Source organism: Dromiciops gliroides, chromosome 3 (assembly GCF_019393635.1).
Source record: "Dromiciops gliroides isolate mDroGli1 chromosome 3, mDroGli1.pri, whole genome shotgun sequence".
Taxonomy (NCBI): Eukaryota; Metazoa; Chordata; class Mammalia; order Microbiotheria; family Microbiotheriidae; genus Dromiciops; species Dromiciops gliroides.
Window position 1 is genome coordinate 569774341 of NC_057863.1, and position 22709 is coordinate 569797049.

General features: G+C 39.0%; 1 protein-coding gene across 3 annotated transcripts in view; it reads right to left on the minus strand.

Annotated features, from left to right (window-relative positions):
• Positions 1-22709, minus strand: part of CAB39L (calcium binding protein 39 like) — a 140871-nt gene that overhangs the window by 45123 nt on the left and 73039 nt on the right. For all 3 annotated transcript variants that reach the window (XM_043991133.1, XM_043991132.1, XM_043991131.1), the window contains 2 exons: positions 16448-16612; positions 9982-10100 (listed from right to left, as the gene is read on the minus strand). In XM_043991133.1, coding sequence (XP_043847068.1) covers positions 9982-10100; positions 16448-16612 — 284 coding nt within the window. The remainder of the gene's footprint in view (positions 1-9981; positions 10101-16447; positions 16613-22709) is intronic.

Sequence of the window (22709 nt, forward strand, 5' to 3'; positions counted from 1 at the left end):
GGAAGACTTTAATTCAGCTCCTACTGCCAACCCATCTCAGCTCTGTGGCCATGGGCAATCTTAACCTGCAGTACTTAAGTCACAGAGTTCCTACAAAGCTCAAAAACAATAAAGAATATAACTAACTTACAAAACTTAAACTAGCATAATGTTATAACTATTCTTCTCATTATTCAGCTCATGCTTCTTCAGGCTTTTTTCTGACGTGCTGTGCTGTGCTCTCTGCTTCAAAACAGGTCCCACGATTCCTGTTCTGGGTTCCTCATTGGCAAGAGTTCACCATCTAAGCAGGCCCCAGATCCAACAGCCAAATCCCTGCCATGCTGTCACATGTGTAACCCTCTATCATCCCCAGTCCTTTCCCTGAACCAACATTTTTATCTCTGTGGACAACAATCAAATTTACACTATCACCTCTGGAAAGCGAGTATCACTCATTTTCCCATGACTACACTCCCTGGCTAACACATATGTATTGTCTTTTCCTAATAGAAGGTAATAAGCTCCTTTAAGGCAGGCCTGTCTTGCCTTCTATACTTTTATCTATTTAGCACACTGCCTGGAACAGAGTAGATAATTAATGCTTTTTCATTCATTTATCTGAAGATTTCAAAATACTCCCAATTAGCATATGCCAAAGAAGACTATCCAACAGATGAATACTAAAGATATAGGGAGGAAGAGCTTTGTATCTGTTTCTCAAAAAAGATGCATTTAAATTTTTTAAATTAAGTAATAAACATTTTTACTTATAGTTTGGGGTTCCAATTTTTATCCCTCCTTCCCTTCCTCCTCACCTCCCTCCCTGAGGTGGTAAGCAATCAGATACAGGTTATACATGTACAATTATGTAAAACATTATCATATTAGTCATTTTGTATAAGAAAACTTGAATAAAAGAAAAAAAAGAAAAAGTGAAAAATAGCATGCTTAAGTCTGTGTTCAATCGATATCAGTTCTTTCATTGGAGGTGGATAGTATGTTTCATTGATAGTCCTTTGGGACTGTCTTGGATCATTGTGTTATTGAGAATAGTTGTCTTTCATAGTTAAAAGATGCATTTTTTTTTTGGCGGGGCAATGGGGGTTAAGTGACTTGCCCAGGGTCACACATCTAGTAAGTGTCAAGTGTCTGAGGCCACATTTGAACTCAGGTACTCCTGAATCCAGGGCCGGTGCTTTATCCACTGTGCCACCTAGCTGCCCCCAAAAGATGCATTTTTAAAAAATGAAAACGAAGAAGACAGCCATGCAAGTTCACTGGCTAAAGGTTAACATTCATTCTTTGTTTTAACAGTCTATGAGAGCTGTCAGATCTGGTAGATAAAACAATTGTGTTTCAGGGACTAGTGTGAAAGGAGAAATTAAGAGATAAGTTTGGCTAAGAATTAAAGAAGATAATGGGATAGATAGATAGGTAGAGCTGAATTAGGGGAAAATTTAGAAAACTTTAAAAAGTAAAACATCATGAAACAAATGAGGAACATTTCTACCTAATAAAATACTACAAACACAACCATTAGAACAATATTGGCATGCTCGTAGAGCGCAGCAGGGTGCTGTGGGGAAGAGAAGTGGGAATTTAGGAGAAAACTAAGTCAGCAAGCATTTATTAAATAGACTTCTACTAAATGCCAGACACTGTGCTATAGTGTTGGGGATACAGAGAAAGGTAAACAATAGCCTCTGCTCTCAAGAAAGTCTAATAGGGAGACAATTTTCAAACAACTATGTGCACACACACTTATGACAAGTTGGAGATAATCTCAGGGAGAAGGCCCTGGTATTACAGGAGACTGGGAAAGGCTTCCTGCAGAAGGCAGAGTTGTAGCTGGGACCTGAAGGAGATGGAGACAAGGAGGGAGGGAGGGCCCACAGTCAGGAGATGGATTGGCTTGGGTGAGGAACAGCCAATAGGCAAGTGTCACCGGATCACAGAGGGCAAGTCCAGGTGGTTGCTGGCCTTATTCTGGAAAAGGACCAAAATGGTGTCACGGTGTTGGGGTCAAGGTTCAATGTGTCCATCTGTGGCCGATCAGACCGAATACGAGCTCAGAAGGCTCTAGCACAGGTCCGGCACAAATAGTCCATACGACCATTTGAGATGGGGATGTCTCTAAATGTGCACATCTCACGTTTCTTTTGAGCTACTGTAATTCAGCTTCGCCTTCTTTGATGTGGGCATGCCATGCTGGGCAGGCCTTTGCCAGTGTCTCCCATGGCACATAATAGATTCCAAAGTCCTTCAGAGAGACTGGAAAGGTAGGAAGGGGCCAGGCTATGAAGGGTTTTAAATTTCCAAAAGTGAATTTTATATTGCTCCTTGAGGTAATAAGAGCTACTGGGGTTTACTGGAATATTCATCATTACCCCCAAATGCCTTTTCAAGAGGAGGAATAAGTAAAGCAACAGAAAGTTTGAATGAGGAGAAACTTCAATAACAACACACCCCCAAATCTTCCCATGCCCTGTGTACAGTCAGACATGTTAGTAATTTGGGCAGCAGGGAACTAACGTGGGACAGCCCTTTGCTGACAAGAGCACTGAAGCCTGCATCAGGATCCAACCAGGAGAAATCTAAAGGTCAAATCAGGACAGCACTGGAATCATTTGAAAGTACTATCAGAAAGTGGCAGCTAGGTGGCACAGTGGATAAAGCACCAGCCCTGGATTCAGGAGTACCTGAGTTCAAATCCAGCCTCAGGCACTTGACACTTACTAGCTGTGTGACCCTGGACAAATCACTTAACCCTCATTGCCCTGCAAAAAAAACCCCAAAAAACAAAACAACAACAAAAAAAGAAAGTACTATCAAGACAGAATTGAAATCAGGAGGTTAGGAATTGTGTCATCAGGCTTTAAAAGAGGTGACTCTTATGTTCACCTGTCTCCCCAAAGTATTAGCCTTCTATAGCAGTTGTGTGTGTTCCCCTGCCCTTACTCTGTGTTGAACTATAGGCACTGCCAATGATAGCTCTGTCTGACATGTGATCTCCTGAATAAGACTCTGAGAACTTAGAGAACAGGGTTCCAGAATTTTGAGCACATCAAGTTTTGTTTGTAAAGAATTTTGTTTCTCCTTAATACAAAACTCCCCCCCCTTTTTTTTTTATTTGAGAAACTACCTACTACATTTCAAACAGGTAAGCAGCACATACTCAACCACCATTAATTAAGATTAGAGGCTATTAGTAACAGCTCAAGTTTTAACAAGATACTCTGTATAGATGATCCCATTCATCTTCACCATTCAATTTCTTCCATTAAAAAAATTAATTATAAAAATTTAACTACCAAAGAAGACCATTTCTACATACACAGCAGAACACAAAAAGAGGACTCTATATGAAACCAGAAGCTCCTTTTCTTGCTGCTTGTTCTTGCAGTTCAATTTCTAAAATGAGACCAGTGAAAATTTTTCCATCCCCAATTTTGAGTACATTATCTATTCTTTTCTTGATATAGTTTATGAGAACCATCTGTGAGACAAGAAATATGTGATGTGTTTATCACTGGTCTATTCTTGGGAATCATGACAACATTAAAAAAAACGGTACTAGGCCTGGCTAGTCCAGACCACTACTGTTTCTAAGAGTTGCCCCACCAATGTTTTAAAGAAGAGTGGAGCTATTTGCCCTGGTGACAACCTCAGAAGAGAAGTTATCTATTTCCCCAAACAAACCGGTGCCCATAAGTAACATTATGGAGCTAGTATACGCAAATTCTAAATCCTTTGGAATTATCGTTTACTTCATTCTATATCAGTCAGTTTATAAAATAAATCCAATCATTTACATCCTTGGCCTAAATTAATCCTCCCAGAGAGGATAATGGCAGAAGACATCTGAGTGATACGAGATGAGGAGGGGGGAAGAGGGAGCTCTCGGAGAATGTCCTCAATGTTTTCTGTAAAATATGAGGCAAGGTTCTCAACTGAGAGAGTAGGAGGAAGGGAAAAGCATGGGAAGTCTGAGGAGGGAGGGAAAGGTTTAGAAAAGCCACTGTGGGGAGTGGGATAGTGAGTTAATAAGGATCGCCTGGCAGCAGTGAGGGCCCAGTGGTGGTTATTTCACATACATTTCTAGTGGATCCAGAAAGAAGGAGTGTGTGATCCCCTCCACCTTTGTTCAGCAGCACATGTGAAGGAGTAAAGATGACAAATGGCAGGAGTGATCCAAGGCTGAGGCTTGGCTGGATGTAATTAGCAATATGATAAGGAGGCTAAGGATTCAAGAGAGGGGGGCAATGTCGAGTTTAACTGATTCACCAAGGAGTCATGATGAGAAGAGGAGAGAGTGGTTCAGGAGAGATGGCCTGAGAGAGAATTGGGGGATCGAGGGATTAGAGGTCATGGTACAGATAAAGAATAGGGTTATGTGAGTGAAGGCAAAGGGAAGGCTGAAAAGCCATGGTGACAACCTCAAAAGGGCAGTGATCTAGGGGGCGGCTAGGTGGCGCAGTGGATAGAGCACCAGCCCTGGAGTCAGGAGGACCTGAGTTCAAATCCGACCTAAGACACTTAACACTGACTAGCTGTGTGACCCTGGGCAAGTCACTTAACCCCAATTGCCTCACTAAAAAAAAAAAAAAAAGGGCAGTGATCTATTTCCCCAAACAAAACATGGTTAGATAAGGGAATGTCAGAATTCTTGAACATGGATGGAGGTGGTACATTTGTGGGTGACGGCAACATCAAGGGGATGACCACCTCTGCATGGGGTTGAAGTGCAGTGGAAGAGTAGCTCATGGGAGGTGAACAGGTGAACTGAGTATTTAGGGTGTTAGAGGGAGAATCAATATGTAGGTTCAAATCCCTTCATATGAGGGCAGGAGTTTGGGAGGAGAGTAAAATTGTAAGCCAGGTATCAAATTCATTGAGGAAGGAAGGGAATTGACCTGGGGGTATATAGACAGCAGCTACCAGGATTTTGATTGGATGGTAGACATGAAGATCATGGCCCTCAAAGAAAGAAAGGTTACTGAATGATGGAGGAAGAACCTGAAAGTGGCAATGGAGAGCAAGGAGTATTCCGACACCCCCACATTGACTAGTGAGCCGAGGAGAACGACTGAAGATGTAGCTAGTACTGAAAAGGGTGGCCAGGGAGGCTGTGTCATTGAGGGAAGCCAAGGAGCTAGCAGATGGAAGGAGTGGGAGAGGAATAGTTTAAGATGAAGGGAAGTTTGTTCCCTATGGAACTGGCTTCCTACAAGGCACAGTGAAAAGGCTAGGTGGAGTTGGCTTGAAAATTTGGGGTGGGAGGGTTGGGGGATGGGTGAGGAATCAGGTGGTAAGGGCTGTGGAGTGGGATTTGGGTGATGATCTACAGGAGTTCAGAGTCACTGGGATGTGAAGGTTATGCATAGGTGGGAGAATGTTCATCATCGTGTCTGTCCAAAAGAGCGATCCAAGTCAACAAACACATACTATTAAGCACCTATTATGTGCAAGACACCGAGCTAGGTGCGGGAAGGTACAAAGGCAAAAATGATCTCATCAGGAAACCTGGGTCCAAATGCCACTTTTGATATTTATAAGCTGTATGACCTTGGATAAATCTCTTAACCTCCCTGAGCTGCAGTTCCCTCTTCCTACCTCAGACATTTATTAAGTCTTTGAACCTGGGCAGCTCACTTAACCTCTGCCTGCTTCAGATTTCTCAACCATAAAATGAGAGGGCTGGACTTGATGATCTCTGGGGTCCCTTCCAGCTACAAATCTACAAGTCTATCATCTGTTAAAACGGGAATAACAATAGAACTTGGATCGTCTATCTTAACAGTGTTGTTGTGAGAACAGCACTTGGTAAACTGTAAAGTGCTCCAGGTCAGGAGGAGGAGTGGTATTTTTAATTACAATGCTAAAACTCCAGTAGACTTTTTTTTTTCCCCCCAGACTGCTTCCGGCATACTAGGGAATCTGAAATTAGGTGTTAGTTTTTTGTTGCTCACAGATCGATCTAATAATTAACTAACAATGGTCATTCTTTGCAAAGTCACACCTGTCATCTGGGTGACTGACTCTCAAACCCATAATTATAGATGGAGCGATACATCAGCAATCTGTGACTTGACCTTTTCCATACCTGTTTCAAACTAGTTCTTTCCTTTACAAGTTCTTTTTTCCTCTGTTAGTTATTGTTGATGCTTTTCAGCTCAAATGTATATAGTTATATACATACAAACCCAAATAGCTGAAGAGTAGAGATCTATGGGATTAAGCAAGGGAAGTTATTTTTTCTAATTATAATGTGGCACAAGCTCAAGATTGCAGTAATTTTTATGATCTTTAGAATGCAGAATATTTAGAATGCAGGATATGGCAGAACTGCCACATACCAATTAATTAACAGGTATTTATTAAGTACCTACTATGTGCCAGGCACTAACTAAGCTAAGTGCTTGGGACACAACTACAGTGAATGAAAACAAAAACCTATTTGCAAGGAACAAACATTTTAATGGAGGAACCACATGCGGTGGTTCATACTTATGGGCAGGGGATGAGGCTGGTGGATTGCTGATCAGGGCTAAGCTGATTGGGGGTCCACACTAAGTTTGGCAATAATATGGTAGGCCCCTAGCAGTGGGAGGGAGGCTCAAGCTGTTTCAGGAGGGGCAAACTGATCCAGATCAGAAATGGAATAGGTCAGAGCTTTCTGGCCCTGTGAGTTCTAAATGGATAATTCCTGATAACCAGTTTATTGATATCACACAGATATCTATTATTCATAACAACATCACTAATAAAGCCTAAAGTATCTCCAAAAGAATAACAAACAGATTATCTGATACCTATAGGCCATGTAACATGAGAAAATCAACTAATTTCTCTGAGTCTCAGTTTCCTCACCTATAAAATGAGGATAAAAATACATCTACAAGGTTGCTGTAAAGCTCTAAAGTGTTCTGCAAGCCTCGAAGCACTATAAAACCAATTATTATTGTTACTGTTATTAAATTGTTAATAAACATGTAAGTAGGGGCAGCTAGGTGGCACAGTGGATAAAACACCAGCCCTGGATTCAGGAGTACCTGAGTTCAAATCTGACCTCAGATACTTGACACTTACTAGCTGTGTGACCCTGGTAAAGTCACTTAACCTCCACTGACCCACAAAACAACAACAACAACAACAACAAAATGTGAGTAGTTTATTTTCCTACCAAAGGATTTGTGACGTAGTAAAAGAAATTAGGTTTGCATATTCACAAGTCTTGTATTTCACACTCGGGAATAAAATCCAGTCACTACTTTCATACAGAAAAACTTTGTTCAAGTCACAAAGAATGACAAAATTACTTTTTAGACTTTAAAAGTGAAGTACACATAGAAGTAATTAATCTGCTGTTTTTTCTTCCTTGATCAGGTATCAAGAATACATGCATGATGTACAGACTTGATGTTATATCTGACTATTACAGTAAAGTATCACAGTGGGGTCTGTTGTATATACATACTGATGGGGAAATAATCGATGAATAATGCTGTATTGCTTCATAAGCCTAAGAATTCTGGGAGTGAGTAGTATCCATATACAATGAGTCAAAAGATAAGAACAATTATTCAAGTTAGCAGTACAATAACCACAGTAAGTATAACACAGGAAACGACTAGGAGGAAATCTGCCCACTTAACAACAGAGCTCACATTATGCTGAGGAAAAAAAAATGACCTTTGTTATGTCAGGCTGGAGGGAAACTATGTCAGGCTGTACTGGAAAATTTTTGTATGATGCCATTCAATAAACACCAGGCCTCTTCAGCATAGTTACATTTGAGTTAGTTCTTTTTTTCACTAGGAAACATGTTTGCTTTTAAAATAAGAATTTCTGGAGGAAAAAAATCAGATTTCAATATTTTTTAAGATATTCTGAATGTAATAATAAGTTGAGTATCAGGTGGGGTCCTTTTGAAATTCTCCAGAGAGAATGATTCTCACTAGGACTGATCATAGCTTACTTGTCCAGTACATAATTTTACAAACTGAAAAATTAGATTAAATTTAAAAAAAAGTTAGATTATATGAAAAAAAAAGGAAGAAAATTAATCACATGATAAAAGACTGCCCAACTGGCAAACATGAGGTCATGATGGCATGGGGGTGAAGTGTATCATATCTTCTGTAAGCTAAATTTAGTATTATTTTGTTTGGATTAATGTAAAAAAATTCAAAAGGGATACTAGATAATGTAATGTGAAATTACTTCTGATTGAAAGGAATGATCCTATAACATTCTTAGTATTTAAAAACACATTAAAGTGCCCTGAATTTTCAATTATGCTGTTGACAACTTAACATTTAGTCAATACATCAAAAATGGTGGTCTCTATTCAAGGGGTTTTTCTCATAAAGTTGAATTAGTAAACCCAAAGGGTTTCAGATTACTAAACCACATGAACCTAGGAACTTAAAATGAAAGTGACATATGCATTCTAGAAAGATTGTACATTTAGTATGACTTTAGCCTCAAAAATGAAAACCTATATTTTTACTGTAGAGGACACAGGGCTATATACAATAGAGAGATTTAATACTCTTTCCTAGGACCAAGAATAAGGGGCATTTGTATTTAAAATGTAGAATTCCCCTGGGGCAGCTAGGTGGTGCAGTGGATAAAGCACCGGCCCTGGAATCAGGAGTACCTGAGTTCAAATCCGGCCTCAAACACTTACTAGCTGTGTGACCCTGGGCAAGTCACTTAACCCCAATTGCCTTACTAAATTAAAAAACAAAACCAAAAAAAATAAAAATAAAAATAAAAAAAATAAAATAAAATGTAGAATTCCCATTCCCCCCAACTCCCAACCCCCTGCTGTGTTCCTATTCATCTTTATTAGATAAAAATGGGCCACCTTTTTGGCATCTATCCCTGTACCTTAGACAGGCTAATTTTTATATTAAACACATTCAAATCTAATTTTCAAAAATAAAAATTAGATTAGAAGTCTAAGCATGAATCAGAAGATTCATCTGATCAATGAGAATGATACACATTTTTCTCTAAAATTAAAATACATAAAATATATAACATAATTGTATACCCCCAAATCATCTATTTAAATGGGATTGATTTTTGGTAAATATTGAGCTATAATGAATAAAAATAATAAAAGGAGTTCAGGTATTTCAAAAGTAAGAAAAATTAATGCTTAAACCTAGTTCAGTAAAGAGGCAACTAAAATTGACCCTAGAAAATTCTGTGACAAGCAATGTGTAGCCCATTATACTTTTGGATAAAAACTGTTAACAATTTTTTCCCCTTATATCTAACCCTGAACTGTCTTTTTACAATTTCTACTTATAGTTCCTAGTTCCTCCTTCTAGGGCCAAACAGTATCAGTTTTATGCTCTTTCGCACAACAGACTTTGAAATACTGTATGTCAGCTACTATGCCTTTATCTCACCCCTGTACGTTGTTTAGATCTCTTTTTTCTTCCCCTCTCACATCTACCTTCTCCTATACTTAGCTGTCTGCATGTAGCATCCCCACAGGAGAATATGAGTTCTATGAGGGTAGCAATGTGTCATTTTTTTATCTTTGCATCCCCAGTGCCTAGTGCAAAGGAGGTACCTACGGGGGTGTAGCAGAAGCATCTGTCAACTGACAACTGTAATATTGATTTCTTTGGGCTTTTGGAGACTTAAAACCAGCTTAAGAACCCAGTGAGCTACAGAAGCATATGCATATAAAAAGAGAACCTGAACCCACTTTTAAGTGACCTGAGAAGACCAGATAATTGATTATCTAACGGCACAGTGTGTCCCATTTAGAGTATGTCAAAATACTCAATATCTAAATTCTTGCATAGATAGATGGCCACCAAATAAATATCTATATCTATGCCATATGTCCTGATTTTTTAAAAAGAGTAATTCATAATATTTGAGATGAGGCAAATTCAGTAACTCCTCTATGACCAAAACTTTTAAAATGGAAACCATGATGTGTAGAGAAAAACCAAAACCAAAAACACCTACCCTTTAAGAAGCATGAATAAGATATGAGGATGTGCACTAATGTATTCCACTGTAGGACTTCGAGTACCTATCTGTCTTCTCAATATGTTGTTAAATATCTGGGTTACATCTTTTTTCCCCTGTTAAAGAAACAAACGTGATAAATTTAGTATATAACTTTCAAAAAGCAAATTTGACTTAACATATGCTCAATAATTCATATATAATCCTCTTTTTTGTTCTTTGTATACTGAAATGTTCATGTTTGTTGATAGTTGCTAAGTTCCTAATGGCATAGGATAGGGATAGGGACTGACTAACCATGAGTTTATTGATATGATAAAGAAACAAAAAACACTGTAGGTAAAATCATGCAAGAGTTCATGCTGATTATACTTGTTCCATAACCAAAACTTTTTAATATAGTGAAGAGATCATCCAGGAAACGAAGAGGTGGGGGTGGTCTCTCTCTAGGGACCTTGCATCCATGACAATATAGATAAGAAAAAACAGAAAAGCATAAACATGAGAAAGAGTTGCAAATGAATTTTTTATTATTCATTTTTCTCTTTTCTATATAATCAAGAAAAACTATAACGATTGACCTTTAAAAAATTTTGCACAAATGAGGAAGGAAAGCGTGAGCTGTTGTTATTTGTCCCTTGTTTTCTAAGAGGACCAGTGATGTCACTGGATGCATGACATAGATTGAAACGAGGCAGAATTATACAAAGTTGTTAGCCTCATTTTCTCTTCCAGAGTCATCAAAGTTCAGTGACAAGATACAAATCAAGATGATTGGCCTGCTTCAGTCACCTTCATGTCCACTGGGACAAACTGTTCTTATCCGCCCATTCTACTGGAGGAAATCTTCACATGCTTGGTGTGGCCATCCTCCCATCTCATAATGAGTTTGATACCTGTTGGTTACCGTCAACTTGGTTTAGTCCATCTGCTGAGATAGTTTTAACTGGGTGTGGCTGCTGTGCATGCTATAGCTTCTTGGAGTCATAGGTGACAGCTGGGTGAGAAGTGGACACTAAGGGTGGATGAACAGCCCTGAAAAGGGCTGAACATGAGTACTTAGAAGAAAAAGACAGGCGAACTGAATATATTGGTACGAGATAAAGCTCTTAGAGGTCAAGATCCATGTAGATGCCACCTCTTAGTAACTTCTTGATTTAAGATGTAAAACAAAGCTTCATTGCATTGTTCTGAAGGCCTATTTTGGTCCCAGTAGAATGAAAGCTCCTTGAGAGCAAGGATTGCTTCATTTGTTTGGTCTTTGTTGCCCAGTGCCAAGGACAGAACCAGCTGGAAGGGATCTTAAAGACTGAGGCCAATCCCAAGTTACAGGTCCAGAAACTGAGACTTGGAGAAGTGATTCAAGATCATATAACTAGTTAGTAGCAGAAGTAGGAATGAAGTGCAGATCTTCTACTCTTTTGGTTATATCAAACTGCCTGTCAATATAGCTGCTTCTTCAGTATTCTCCAGGAAAGACCATAGAACATGCTGGTGGCAAGGGGAAGAAAGGACAAGTAGATTCTACTGGAAATTATTTATCCTCAAAGACTTCAATACCCATACACATGGAAGATCCTAACACTCTAGTCTAACAAATTCTTTACTTCAACTCTTTGACTTCCATTTCCACTTTATTTCAGCCCCTTCTAAGAGGAGTCATGTACAGATCTCATCACCTACAAGCAACCAGAACTTGGAAATTCCCTTATCATCTATTGTCATTCTACTCCTCCTATGCCTTATCTTTATCCTGACTGTGGCCTTAGTCCTTCCATCTCTTCCTTTTTGCCCACTCCTTTTCCTTGTTCTTTGACTTCTTTAAGGTACAGGCATAGTAATAGTGGTATTCCTTGGTCAAAGGGCACACAGAGTTTAATAACTTTGGGGGCATAGTTCTGACTTATTTTCCATAATGATTGCACCAATTTACATCTCCACCAACAGTGTAGCAATGTGCCTGTTTTCCTGAAGCCAGTTCAACATCTGTCATTTTCCTTTTTTGTCAATTTAGTCAATCTGATGGGTGTGAGAGGGAGCCTCAGGGTTTGACTTTCTGTTTTGCAGTTGTTACAGAGTTACTCATTCCTTCTTTCCACAGCTCTCTAAATTTGCAGGAATTTTTTTGTACTAGTTGGTGTTTTCTTTGATTTACTTCTCCCTCCAGCTTTAGTCCTTGAATAGGGATTTCATGCTGAACCAACTAAGCATTCATTGCGCAGGTGCTTAGTAAATGTTGAACTAAATTAATAAAAACGATTATCACTAAAGTAACTGCAATTATTTTAATCATTAACAACTTAACTCAAATATTCAAATACTTTATGTACCCACTGCTCTGGATGTTTCCTTGAGTACTGTGGATTGCCATCCATCCATACCTATCCATCATGTGTGACTGCTGCCTGTGTTTTCCAAGATAGTTGACACCTTCATGAAGCCTTCCTCACTTTCTTTGGACATTATGAGGGTGTGAATGGAGCATTTCAGCTGCCTATTTGTGATCACACTCATACCATGTCACTAGCCCATCTTTGTATTCTAGCACAAATTTTCCTGATCATAACCTTTACTTCAATGCTTCAAGATTTTTTATTTGTTATGTTGCAGCTCGATCACATTCACTATAAATCTCTCCACTGACCTTTTGTGTGATACTTATTTCTAATTTCTTGGAGTGTTCCATGACTCAGTCATGACTCAGTAAAATATTGGCATTAAAAACTGTTTCTGAGAGAAGTTTGGGGTCATTAAAAGAGCCCTGAAATTTCTCGAAGGCAATATACAGTCTATTCTTCTCTTGTTTAATTCTGGGTCTAAATCACTGTTCATTTGAACTACTTGCCCCAAATATACATACTGATGGACAAGCTCTACAAGTGGCCCAGTTAACTCTGTAATAATCTAGCAAGAGACATTCTTTATCCACCTGGTTTTCTTGTGTGGGTAGTTAGGGCAAACTCTAGAGTGGTTACAGATCTCTTCTAGAGAGCTCTGTAATGTTCTAGGGCTTGATACAACAAGTATTGTTAGCAATAAACGATTGCAGGATGTCATTATCCATAGGGAAGCCTTCTTCAACATGGACTCTGAACTAGATATACTCCACCATTGTGATTAACACCATTGGTGAGCTATATCTACTTAATATTAATGTTCAAAGAATTACCAAATAAGGTTGTCACTATTATATCTTTCAATGAATTCTGACGTATACACGGGAGGCACCTTGTCAGAAGAGATCGTTTAATGTTGCATTTTTCTCTAACGAATCAAAAGCTTTTCACAATCAACAAATAATAAGCAGTGGGATTTTGAATTTTCTGTAACTTTCAGTTTATTGTGTAATAGTAAAGATGTGTTCTATATTTCTTCTGAAAGTGTAACTTTACTAATAGTAGCATTGAGAATGCCCTTAACAGGTATGACTCCCATAAAATTTTTATATAAATGAACAAGTAGACATATAAATCAGTAATTGCTGATATTTTTCAGTTGTTATTTTTCAATATTAATAAGGTCTGACTTAGAATCTCTCAATGTAACCAATCACAGTTCTAGGACTCATGATGAAACATGCTATCCATCTCCAGAGATGTGATGTAGTCAAGGGTGCAACATGAAACATATTTTAAAAAACATAGTTAACAAGGTAATTTCTTTTGCATAATTATATATGTATATATATGTGTGTGTGTGTGTGTGTGTGTAATAGTTTTTATTGGTGGGTTTTTGTTTTTTTTTTGCTTTCTCAACGGATGCAGTAGGGAAGGTGAGAGGGAGAGGATTTGAAACTGAAAATAACCTTTTCTCACATCAGATATCTTGTGAATCAATCTTTCAATGACTTCACAACTGCATCACCTTCAGTATCAATCTCCTCTATATGCAGTCTGATCTCATTACATTTCCAACCTTTCTTCTCTTTATTATCATTTCTACTGTGAGTGAGATTTTCCCCATCCCTTAGTTATAAGAGATTTACTATAGTTTTAAGTGATTTAATTAAAATAATAATCAATATATTAACAAAAAAATTGTGATTCATATAGATTGCATAAGGTTAAAAGGTCAAGTCCTTTTCCCATATTTCTCAATTTTCCTATGACATAGTGTAGTTGATCTTGTGATATCTGCCTTAGGAAATGTCACAGGGTCTGTAGGTGGTCAGCAATACTGTTCACGCCGCTTTCCACTGGCCTACCAATGATCCACCCTATTGATATCATAACGCTGATCCCTTGTTATTACTCAAGACTATGTTCTAATTTTAGAAAATGTCTCCAAGGGTATATAAACCCATGCAGTTTGTACTTCTGGGTCTTTCAGGCCCAAAGCCTGGATGACTGGTTTAGTTGAGGGACTGGCCCTCTCTCAATAAACCTATTTGCTACAGCCTGGAAACTTTGTTATTTTCATTCTTCCGTCAGACTTAAAATTTTTTCGCGACACTACATTAGTGCCATTTCTACTTCTGTACAAGTACATCAGTGCTTTGTTAAAGTCTGAGTGTGGGTGGCTTTACTACACACATAATATGTATGGTAACCAGGAGAACATTGTATACAGTAAGCAACATTGCATGATGATCAACTGTGACAGACTTAGCTCTTCTCAGCAATACAATGATCCAAGACAATTCCATAGAACTCATGATGGAAAATGTTCTTCACATCAAGAAAAAAGAACTGTGGATTCTGAATGCATATTGAGCCATACTGTTTATACTTTTGTTTTTTCTTTTTTGAGGTTTTCCTGTTTTGTTCTTATTCTTTTTTCACAACACAACTAACGCATAAATATGTTTAACGTGATGGGCCATATATAATCCATATCAGATTGCTTTCTATCTTGGGGAGAAGGAGGGAAGGGAAGAAGGGAGAAAAATTTGGAACTCAAAATCTTATGAAAACAAATGTTGAAAACTATCTTTACAGGGGCAGCTAGGTGGCACAGTGGATAAAGCACTGGTCTTGGATTCAGGAGGATCTGAGTTCAAATCCAGCCTTAGACATTTGGCACTTACTAGCTGTGTGTATTATATATATTATATATAATCTATATTATATTTTGCTTAAATATTTTCAGGGAATATATTTTATTGGGCATTTGTTTTTTGAGTTTTAGTTTGTTGTCAATTTATCAATTAAAAAAAAGAAAATTAATTTTACTACTTAAAAACACAGTCTATTCTTCCTTGGTCTTACATCTATTTCTCTCTTCATTCCTTCCCTCTGTCCCTTGTTCACTTAGCTTAGCTTCTTCTTTTGAAGAAGCCCCTTACGTCAATATTTTGAAGATCCCAGAATGGGGCTTTGGGAGGATGAAACTTGACCAGAGGCATGTCAAGATGCAGACTGACAGACATTAATTTAAATGCGTCCCACCTGTTCAATCACAGGTACATCTGTCTGAGCATTATAAAAGCAAGTTATTTTAAGTGAATCGACTGTTATATAAAGTATTGCTTGTGCTATATTCTCACCTATACAATAAAAGATATTCATAATGATGACTGAGGCAATAATGGTTAAATTACCTTTCATATAATCTACTGAGGAAAGAAAGCAAGTGTATGGAACATTTAAGCAAGATTACAAAAAAATTAAAAGTCTAGCCTTGAAAGGCTTCACTCTCAGTTCTATGGCCCAATGGACTATTTGCAATGATTCAGTGCTTGAATGTTCTGGATAGCCGATTATTAGATAACAGATAAAACCATATGCTGAGAACTTACAGATAAAATCTGTTTAGGATCTCTCTGTTTCTAAGAGTTCAATTAAGCCACAGAGATTTATTTGTTACATGCCCACAGTCTTAAAAGTAAGCTAATATTTGAACTAGCAAAATAAACCAAGAGTCCTGTCTTGCAAACTAATGTTTTTTCACCATGCTGCAATGCATTTATTCATTAGATAGAGAGGGTTAGGTGAACTACGTGACATGTAGTATAGAGTCTGCATTTACTACAGTCTGGGAGCTTACAATATAGCTTCCTATATCAAGTAAGAATGATGAAATTTTAAGGCTAATTCCTAGAACATTAATTTAATACTCATATTCCTATCATGACAAACCATTCTGCTATTGCTTTTTTCTCCTCTACATGTATCAAGCCCATCCAGGTTTGTTTGTTAGTTTGTTTTTTCAACCATGTTCAAGATACATAGAGCATTCAGTTTGGTAAGTTTTTGGTTTTTTTTCCAGTCCAGGCAGGTCTATTAAAAGCCAAACACTGAACAGTCCCTCAGTACAATAATAGTGCTTACTACTTATTAGTAAACTGTGCATAATAAGGATAATAAGCTATGTAAAAAGTAATAGGAGATTTGAGTTTTCCTCAAAGTTTTAATTTGTTGAATTAGAAGAAATTAATGATTTAGAAAGTCACAGGAGATTAATTGACAGTCATATTCAAACCAAACCACTCAAGTGACCCACTGAGACAGATAACTCAACTTACCTCAAAGTCTATCAGCTGTAGGTCAGCTATCAGGGTGACAAGTAGTCCGCTAGTATACAGTTCTTGGGCTAACTGAGCCACGGCTTCTGTGGGTGGTTCCTTATCATTTGTACCACAAAGAATTTCCTTCATTGCTTGTAGTGATTTAGACACTTCTTCTGAAGCCTGGTAACCAAAGAGCACATTAAGAATACATTTTAAAAGGAATGAAAATATCCAGACCACAAAACTCAATTGCTAATTACAATCAATGTGATGTGACTGCTAAGAAAGCTAACACAAATGTCCCAGGTACTAGAGGAATAATTCCACTTGACCCTCTTCAAGTCAGACCACATCTGAAAAACTGTGCTCAATTCTCAACACTATTAAAGAGACCCTGATAAACTTGAATGTCCTATAATTACAAGGAAAGAAACCCATCTTGTATAAGGAATGGCTGAATAAATGGGACAATTAGTTTAAAGAAAAGACTAAGGGAAGAAGATATGACAGGTTGTGTAGAAGTATGTGTAGATGTATTCAGTGTTGCTCTGGAGTATACATCTAGGACTAATGGGTAAAAGCTGCAGGGAAGGCAGACTTCAGCTCAAAAAAAAAAAAAAAAGGAATAACTTCCCAACAATCAGATCTATTTAACAATGGCATGGATGACCTCATGAAATTGCAAACTTCCTATAACTAAAAGTATTTGTACAGATGATCACCTGATAGGAATATTATAGAAAGGATTACTATATGCCCAGAGAGGGTTAAAGGTTAAACTAAATTACTTTTTTTTTTTTTGGTGGGGCAATGAGGGTTAGATGACTTGGCCAGGGTCACACAGCTAGTGAGTGTGTGAAGCTGGATTTGAATTCAGGTCCTCCTGAATCCAGGGCCAGTGCTTTATCCACTGCTCCACCTACCTGTTCCAAACTAAATTACTTTTGTCTTTATTTTTTGTAAGGCAATTGGGGTTAAGTGACTTGCCCAGGGTCACACAGCTAGTAAATGTCAAGTGTTTGAGGCCAGATTTGAACTCAGGTACTCCTGAATCCAAGGCCAGTGCTTTATCCACTGCACCACCTAGCTGCCCCCAAACTAAACTACTTTTAAGGGCTCTTCTAATACTAGGATCCCATCAAGTAAGAATGATGAAATTTAAAGGCCAATTCCTAGGACATTAATTTAATACTCATATTCTTATCATGACAAACCATTCTGCTATTGCTATTTTTCTCCTCTACGTGTATCAAGCCCATCCAGGTTTTAATCTAAAAATCAGAAAGGACCTCAGAAATCATCTAGTACAACCCTGATGCGTGAATACTTTTTATAACTACAATCCTGTCGCTTCCCTACTCAATAACTGCACTAGTTCCCTGTTGCCTCCGAGATATATCAACTTTTCTGCTTGGCCTTTAACACGCCATGATTTGGGCCCCAAACTCTCTTTGTAACCACATTCCTCCTCCTCTGGCCAGTCTTCCTCTCTAACCCTTGCCCTTGGTGCTCCGTCCTCCATCTTCACCTCTCTGCACTGGCTGTCCTCCGTGCCTAGAATGCCCTCCTCCTTCCTCACTGCTGCTCTCTCTTCCTTTAAGACGGCGTTCAAGTACCACCTTCTAGGGAAAACCTTTTCTGATCCCCGCCCCCCCCAAATGCTAGAGCCTTTTCTGCTGACCTTGTAGTCACTGACTTTGCACTGATCCTCCTTCTATTTGTTCTGGATATATTGATATGTGCACTTATCTTCTCCCGTGTTAGAATATTGACTCCTTGAGCTTAGAGATTGTTTCATTCTTTGTATTTGTATCCTCAGCACTGAGCACTATGCCTGGCATTTAGTAGGTGCTTAATGCTGTTGTTCAGTTATTTTTTAGTCATATCTGATTCTTTTTGACCCCATTTGGAGTTTTCTTGGCAGATATGCTGGTGCAGCCAATGGGTAAAGTGACTTGCCCAGGGTCACACAGCCAGCAAATGTCTGAGGCCAGATATGAACTCAGGAAGATGAAGTCTTCTTGACTCCAGGCCCGGCACTTGACCCACCGCACCATCTAGCTGCCCCAGGGGCTTAATAAATGTCTGTTATTGATTTACAATATTTCTGACAAGTGGCCATCCAGACTCCACTGAGTGTTTCCAATTACATTCAAGAAACACTTATTGGGCACCTACTATGGGTCAGTCACAGGGGACAAAAAGTCAAAACCACAATCTTTGGAGCTTAAGGAGCTTATAGTCTACCGTGAAGATTCAACACTTAAACCTATGAATGAACACAATTTAATTTGGGGAAGGAAAGGATACAATTATGGGGATCAGGAAATGAAGCCTGAGCTGAGCCTTGAAATGAGTTAAAGATTCTAAAAGGTAGAGGTAAGGAAAGGACAGAAACAGGAGAGGTAAGAGGGAGGGTCAGTGAGGTAACACTGAAGCCATTAGGGCTATATACTCATAAGAATAAAATGTATGCTGTGAGAAAACTTGGGAGCCAGAAAGGAAGTAGTGTGACAGAGAGCATCTGGTGAAAAGAAACGAAAGGCAGAAACACTAGCAAGTGTAAACAGGTTACCTGGACAAGAAGGAAAAGACTGGGAGCTCAGGAAACAGATCTTATGAGCCTGGCACGATTCAGAGGAGACAAGGATCTTCAGTTCCCAGGCTTCTGCTGGAGCTCTCTCTTTGTCCAAAGCAGAGCAGATAATATATATATATTTTTTACTTTTGCTAATGATGGGGTCTTGTTTCAAAAGATGGAGGAACCAATAAAGGGAATGTCTATTCTGGATCTGATTCACAACAACAGGTAAGAATGGAATAATCTTTGAGAAAACTGACCGCTTTCCTCAGAGTCTGTGATAGAGTGCAAAGCATGGTCTGATACGAATCCTAGAGCTCAGAGGAAGAATAAGAAGGATCCCATGCACTAAAATCCTATAGGAGACATCAGCCCTCAAAACTAAGAAATTCTTAAGAATGAAATTAAGAACATAAAGACAAGACTATGAGAAGGAAAATGAGGAGATGTTTGAAGATATTGATATGGATGAACAGGGAATCCAAATGACTGATTCTTAAAAGACTTTTACAGAAGATGGAAGCAAAGGCAAGTAATAGAAGATGAATTAAAAAGCATGACATGGTACTTTAAGAATAATGTGAGCTCAGAATGAGATATGGCTAAGAAAAAAAGAAAAGTATTAAAAAAAAAAGCTACATAGCTTTTTTTTTTTTGGCAGAGCAATTGAGGTTAAGTGACTTATCCAGGGTCACACAGCTAGTGTCAAGGATCTGAGGTCGGATTTGAACCCAGGTTCTACTGACTCCATGACCAGTGCTCTATCCACTATGCCACCTAGCTGCCCCTGCTACATGGCTTTTTGTTTTATTTAAAAAAAAATTTTTTTTTGGTGGGCCAATGAGGGTTAAGTGACTTGCCCAGGGTCACACAGCTAGTAAGTGTCAAGTGCCTGAGGCCGGATTTGAACTCAGGTCCTCCTGAATCCAGGACTGGTGCTTTATTCACTGCACCACCTAGCTGCCCCACTACATGTCTTTTTGAAGCTGGATTAAGAGACTCAAGAAAAAAGCTCAGAATATTGCATATGGATGGGACCATGATGAATGTTGACAAGGAGGATATAGAATTGCCTGAAAAAATTCTGAGAGTTTTGGTGGACTGCAGTTTGAAAATGAGTCAATAGTGTGAAAAGGCAGTCCAAAAAGCTAATGTGACCCTGGGCTGTACAGAGCATGGAATACCTTACAAGAATCATGAGGTGAAAGACAGAGCAGCTATTCCCTGTGCTCATCATTCCACATACAGAAAATCTGCGGTCAGGTGTTAATGCCACATCTTGGGAGGGACACTGATAAACTATAGTGCCTCCAGAAGACCACAGCCACAATGGCACATTGCATGGAAGGACTGGCTGAAGGAATTAGGAATATTTAGCCTGGAGATGGAAAGACTCACAGTATTCCTTAGATATCTCAAATGCACGGTGTCCAAAACAAATCTCATGATCTTTCTCCCTAAACCTACCTTCTTCTGAGCCTTATTCTTTCTGCTAAAGATGCCACCATTGTCCTACTTACCCAGGTTCACTCCCACAAAATCATCAACAATCACTCTCCTTCAGACCCCCCCCCCCCTATATTCAATCAGCTGCTCTTGCCTTTAGGTAATGTTTATTACTTACTCATAGGTACTTTTATCTTCCCCAATATAATGCAAGCTCTTTGAGGACAGGGCCTTTTCCATTTTTGTCTCTGTGTCACCCTGATACAGTATAGTGCCTACAACATAGCAGATGCTTTAATAAATGCTTATTGGTAAACTGACTTAGTTGATAGCTGTCTTCAAGGATTGAAAGGGCTGTTACTGGGGATGAGAATCTCCCTCCTGGATGAAAATTCTAACCATTTGGTCTATTTAACCACAGAAGGAACAAATGGGAGCAATGGGTAGAAGTCGCCAAGAGACAAATTAAGCTGGTTGTAAGAAACAAATTTTAAACCATTAGAACTATCCAAAAGTGGAAAGCATTTCCCCTTCAGGTGTGTATTTGTTGGGGTGGGGGTGGGGTTGGGGCAGATTTTCCCCTTCATTGGAGATCTTTGATCAAAGGCTGGCTGGAAATTGGGAGCATGCTATAGAATCAATTCTTTTTCAGGGATAAGTCAGCCTAGATGGCTCCTGAGCTATGGGGCATGTAGGGCAGTTTATACAAAAGCAAAGAGGTGGGAGATTGAATGCCTGAATCAGGGGGACAGCAAGTAGGCCAGTCTTACTGAAATGAGAAGCACATGAAAGGTAGTAATATGAATTCTGTTAGCAAAGTTAGGCAGGAGGCAGGCTGGGAAGTTTTTAAATGCCCAGCTAAAGAGCTTATATTTTATCCTAAAGGCAACAGAGAGCTCCTGAGGGACCTCTAAAGTTCCTCTCCCAACTTAAAGAATCATGGAATATGAGAACTGGAAGACATATCAACAGTCATCTAGTCCAGCCCAGACATTAGAGGAATGGGCAAATGCAGACAACTAGATGTTAAGTGACTTGCCAGAGCTATACAAATAGTAACTATCTGTGGATGGATTGGAACTCCAATTTTCTTGACTCTAGGCTCAGCACTCTATCTGCTGCACCCACCTCACTGCCTCGAGTGAGCAGAGCCCAACATAAACATAAAGTCTAGAATCTAGAAGGAGGCTGGAAGAATGAGTAAACAAAAAAAGGAGCCAAACAAAGAGTTACCATGATGACAGGGAAGCTCGAGACACAAACCCAGAAGAGAATGACTTGAACATATCTCTATGCAAAGCCTCAAAGCACATGCCCAATAAAAACAAGGGATTGGGATCAGGACTGCATCTGTAACTTCAGGAGCATAGAGAACTTTGGCCAATGGAGGTCAGCACCTTCTCCTTAGTGTATATTCTTAGATAGTAGCTAAGATCATTGAGAGGTTAGGCAGCTTGCCCAGGATCTCACAGACAGGAAGTGTCAGAGGCAAGACAGGAACTTTCTAGGTACAAAGTCAGCTTTCTATCGACTACACCACACAACCTTCTATTGCACATGGTAGCTATGTAATACATGTTTCTTGAATGAAGGCATGGGTGCATGCTTAAGAGGGGATGGTTCACTTTTTCTGGAACCTGAATAACTGAGTTAAATTCTACACTGAGTTCTTATTTGTTGTGGTTTGTCCTTCATTCTCAAAGAGGACCGTGGCATCAGGGTGATGTCATGACTTGCAGTGAATTGGATTTAAGTGAGGCAGGGCTGTGTAAGGTCACCAGCCTCACTCTCTCCTCCAGAGCCATCTGGGTCCAGTAGTAAGATATGTGTCGGGACAACCAGAGATGGTCCCAGATGTTTAAGGCAATTGGGGTTAAGTGACTTGCCCAGGGTCTAGCAAGTGTCTGAGGTGACTGAGTTCTTATATTATTTTCTCTAGAGAGGTATTTGATATAAAGCTAGTCTATCTTGAACTCCTTTCTAAGAAGCTTTAGTAATTAGAATTCCAATGTGGGTATGTTTGTGAAAGGTTGATTAGAGGAGATTATAGGAGGGGTGTGTGTGTGGGGGGGGGGGTGTCTTAGTTTGGAGGGACCATAAAATGATAGTGAAGTCTACAAAATGAGCAAAAACATCTGTTCACAAAGTCATGGTTTCTCTTGGACCTTGAGAAGAAATACCAGCACATAGCAGAGTGATCTGCATTCAAAAAGGGGAAGGAGGGAAAGACCATAGCTATGTGCAGACTGC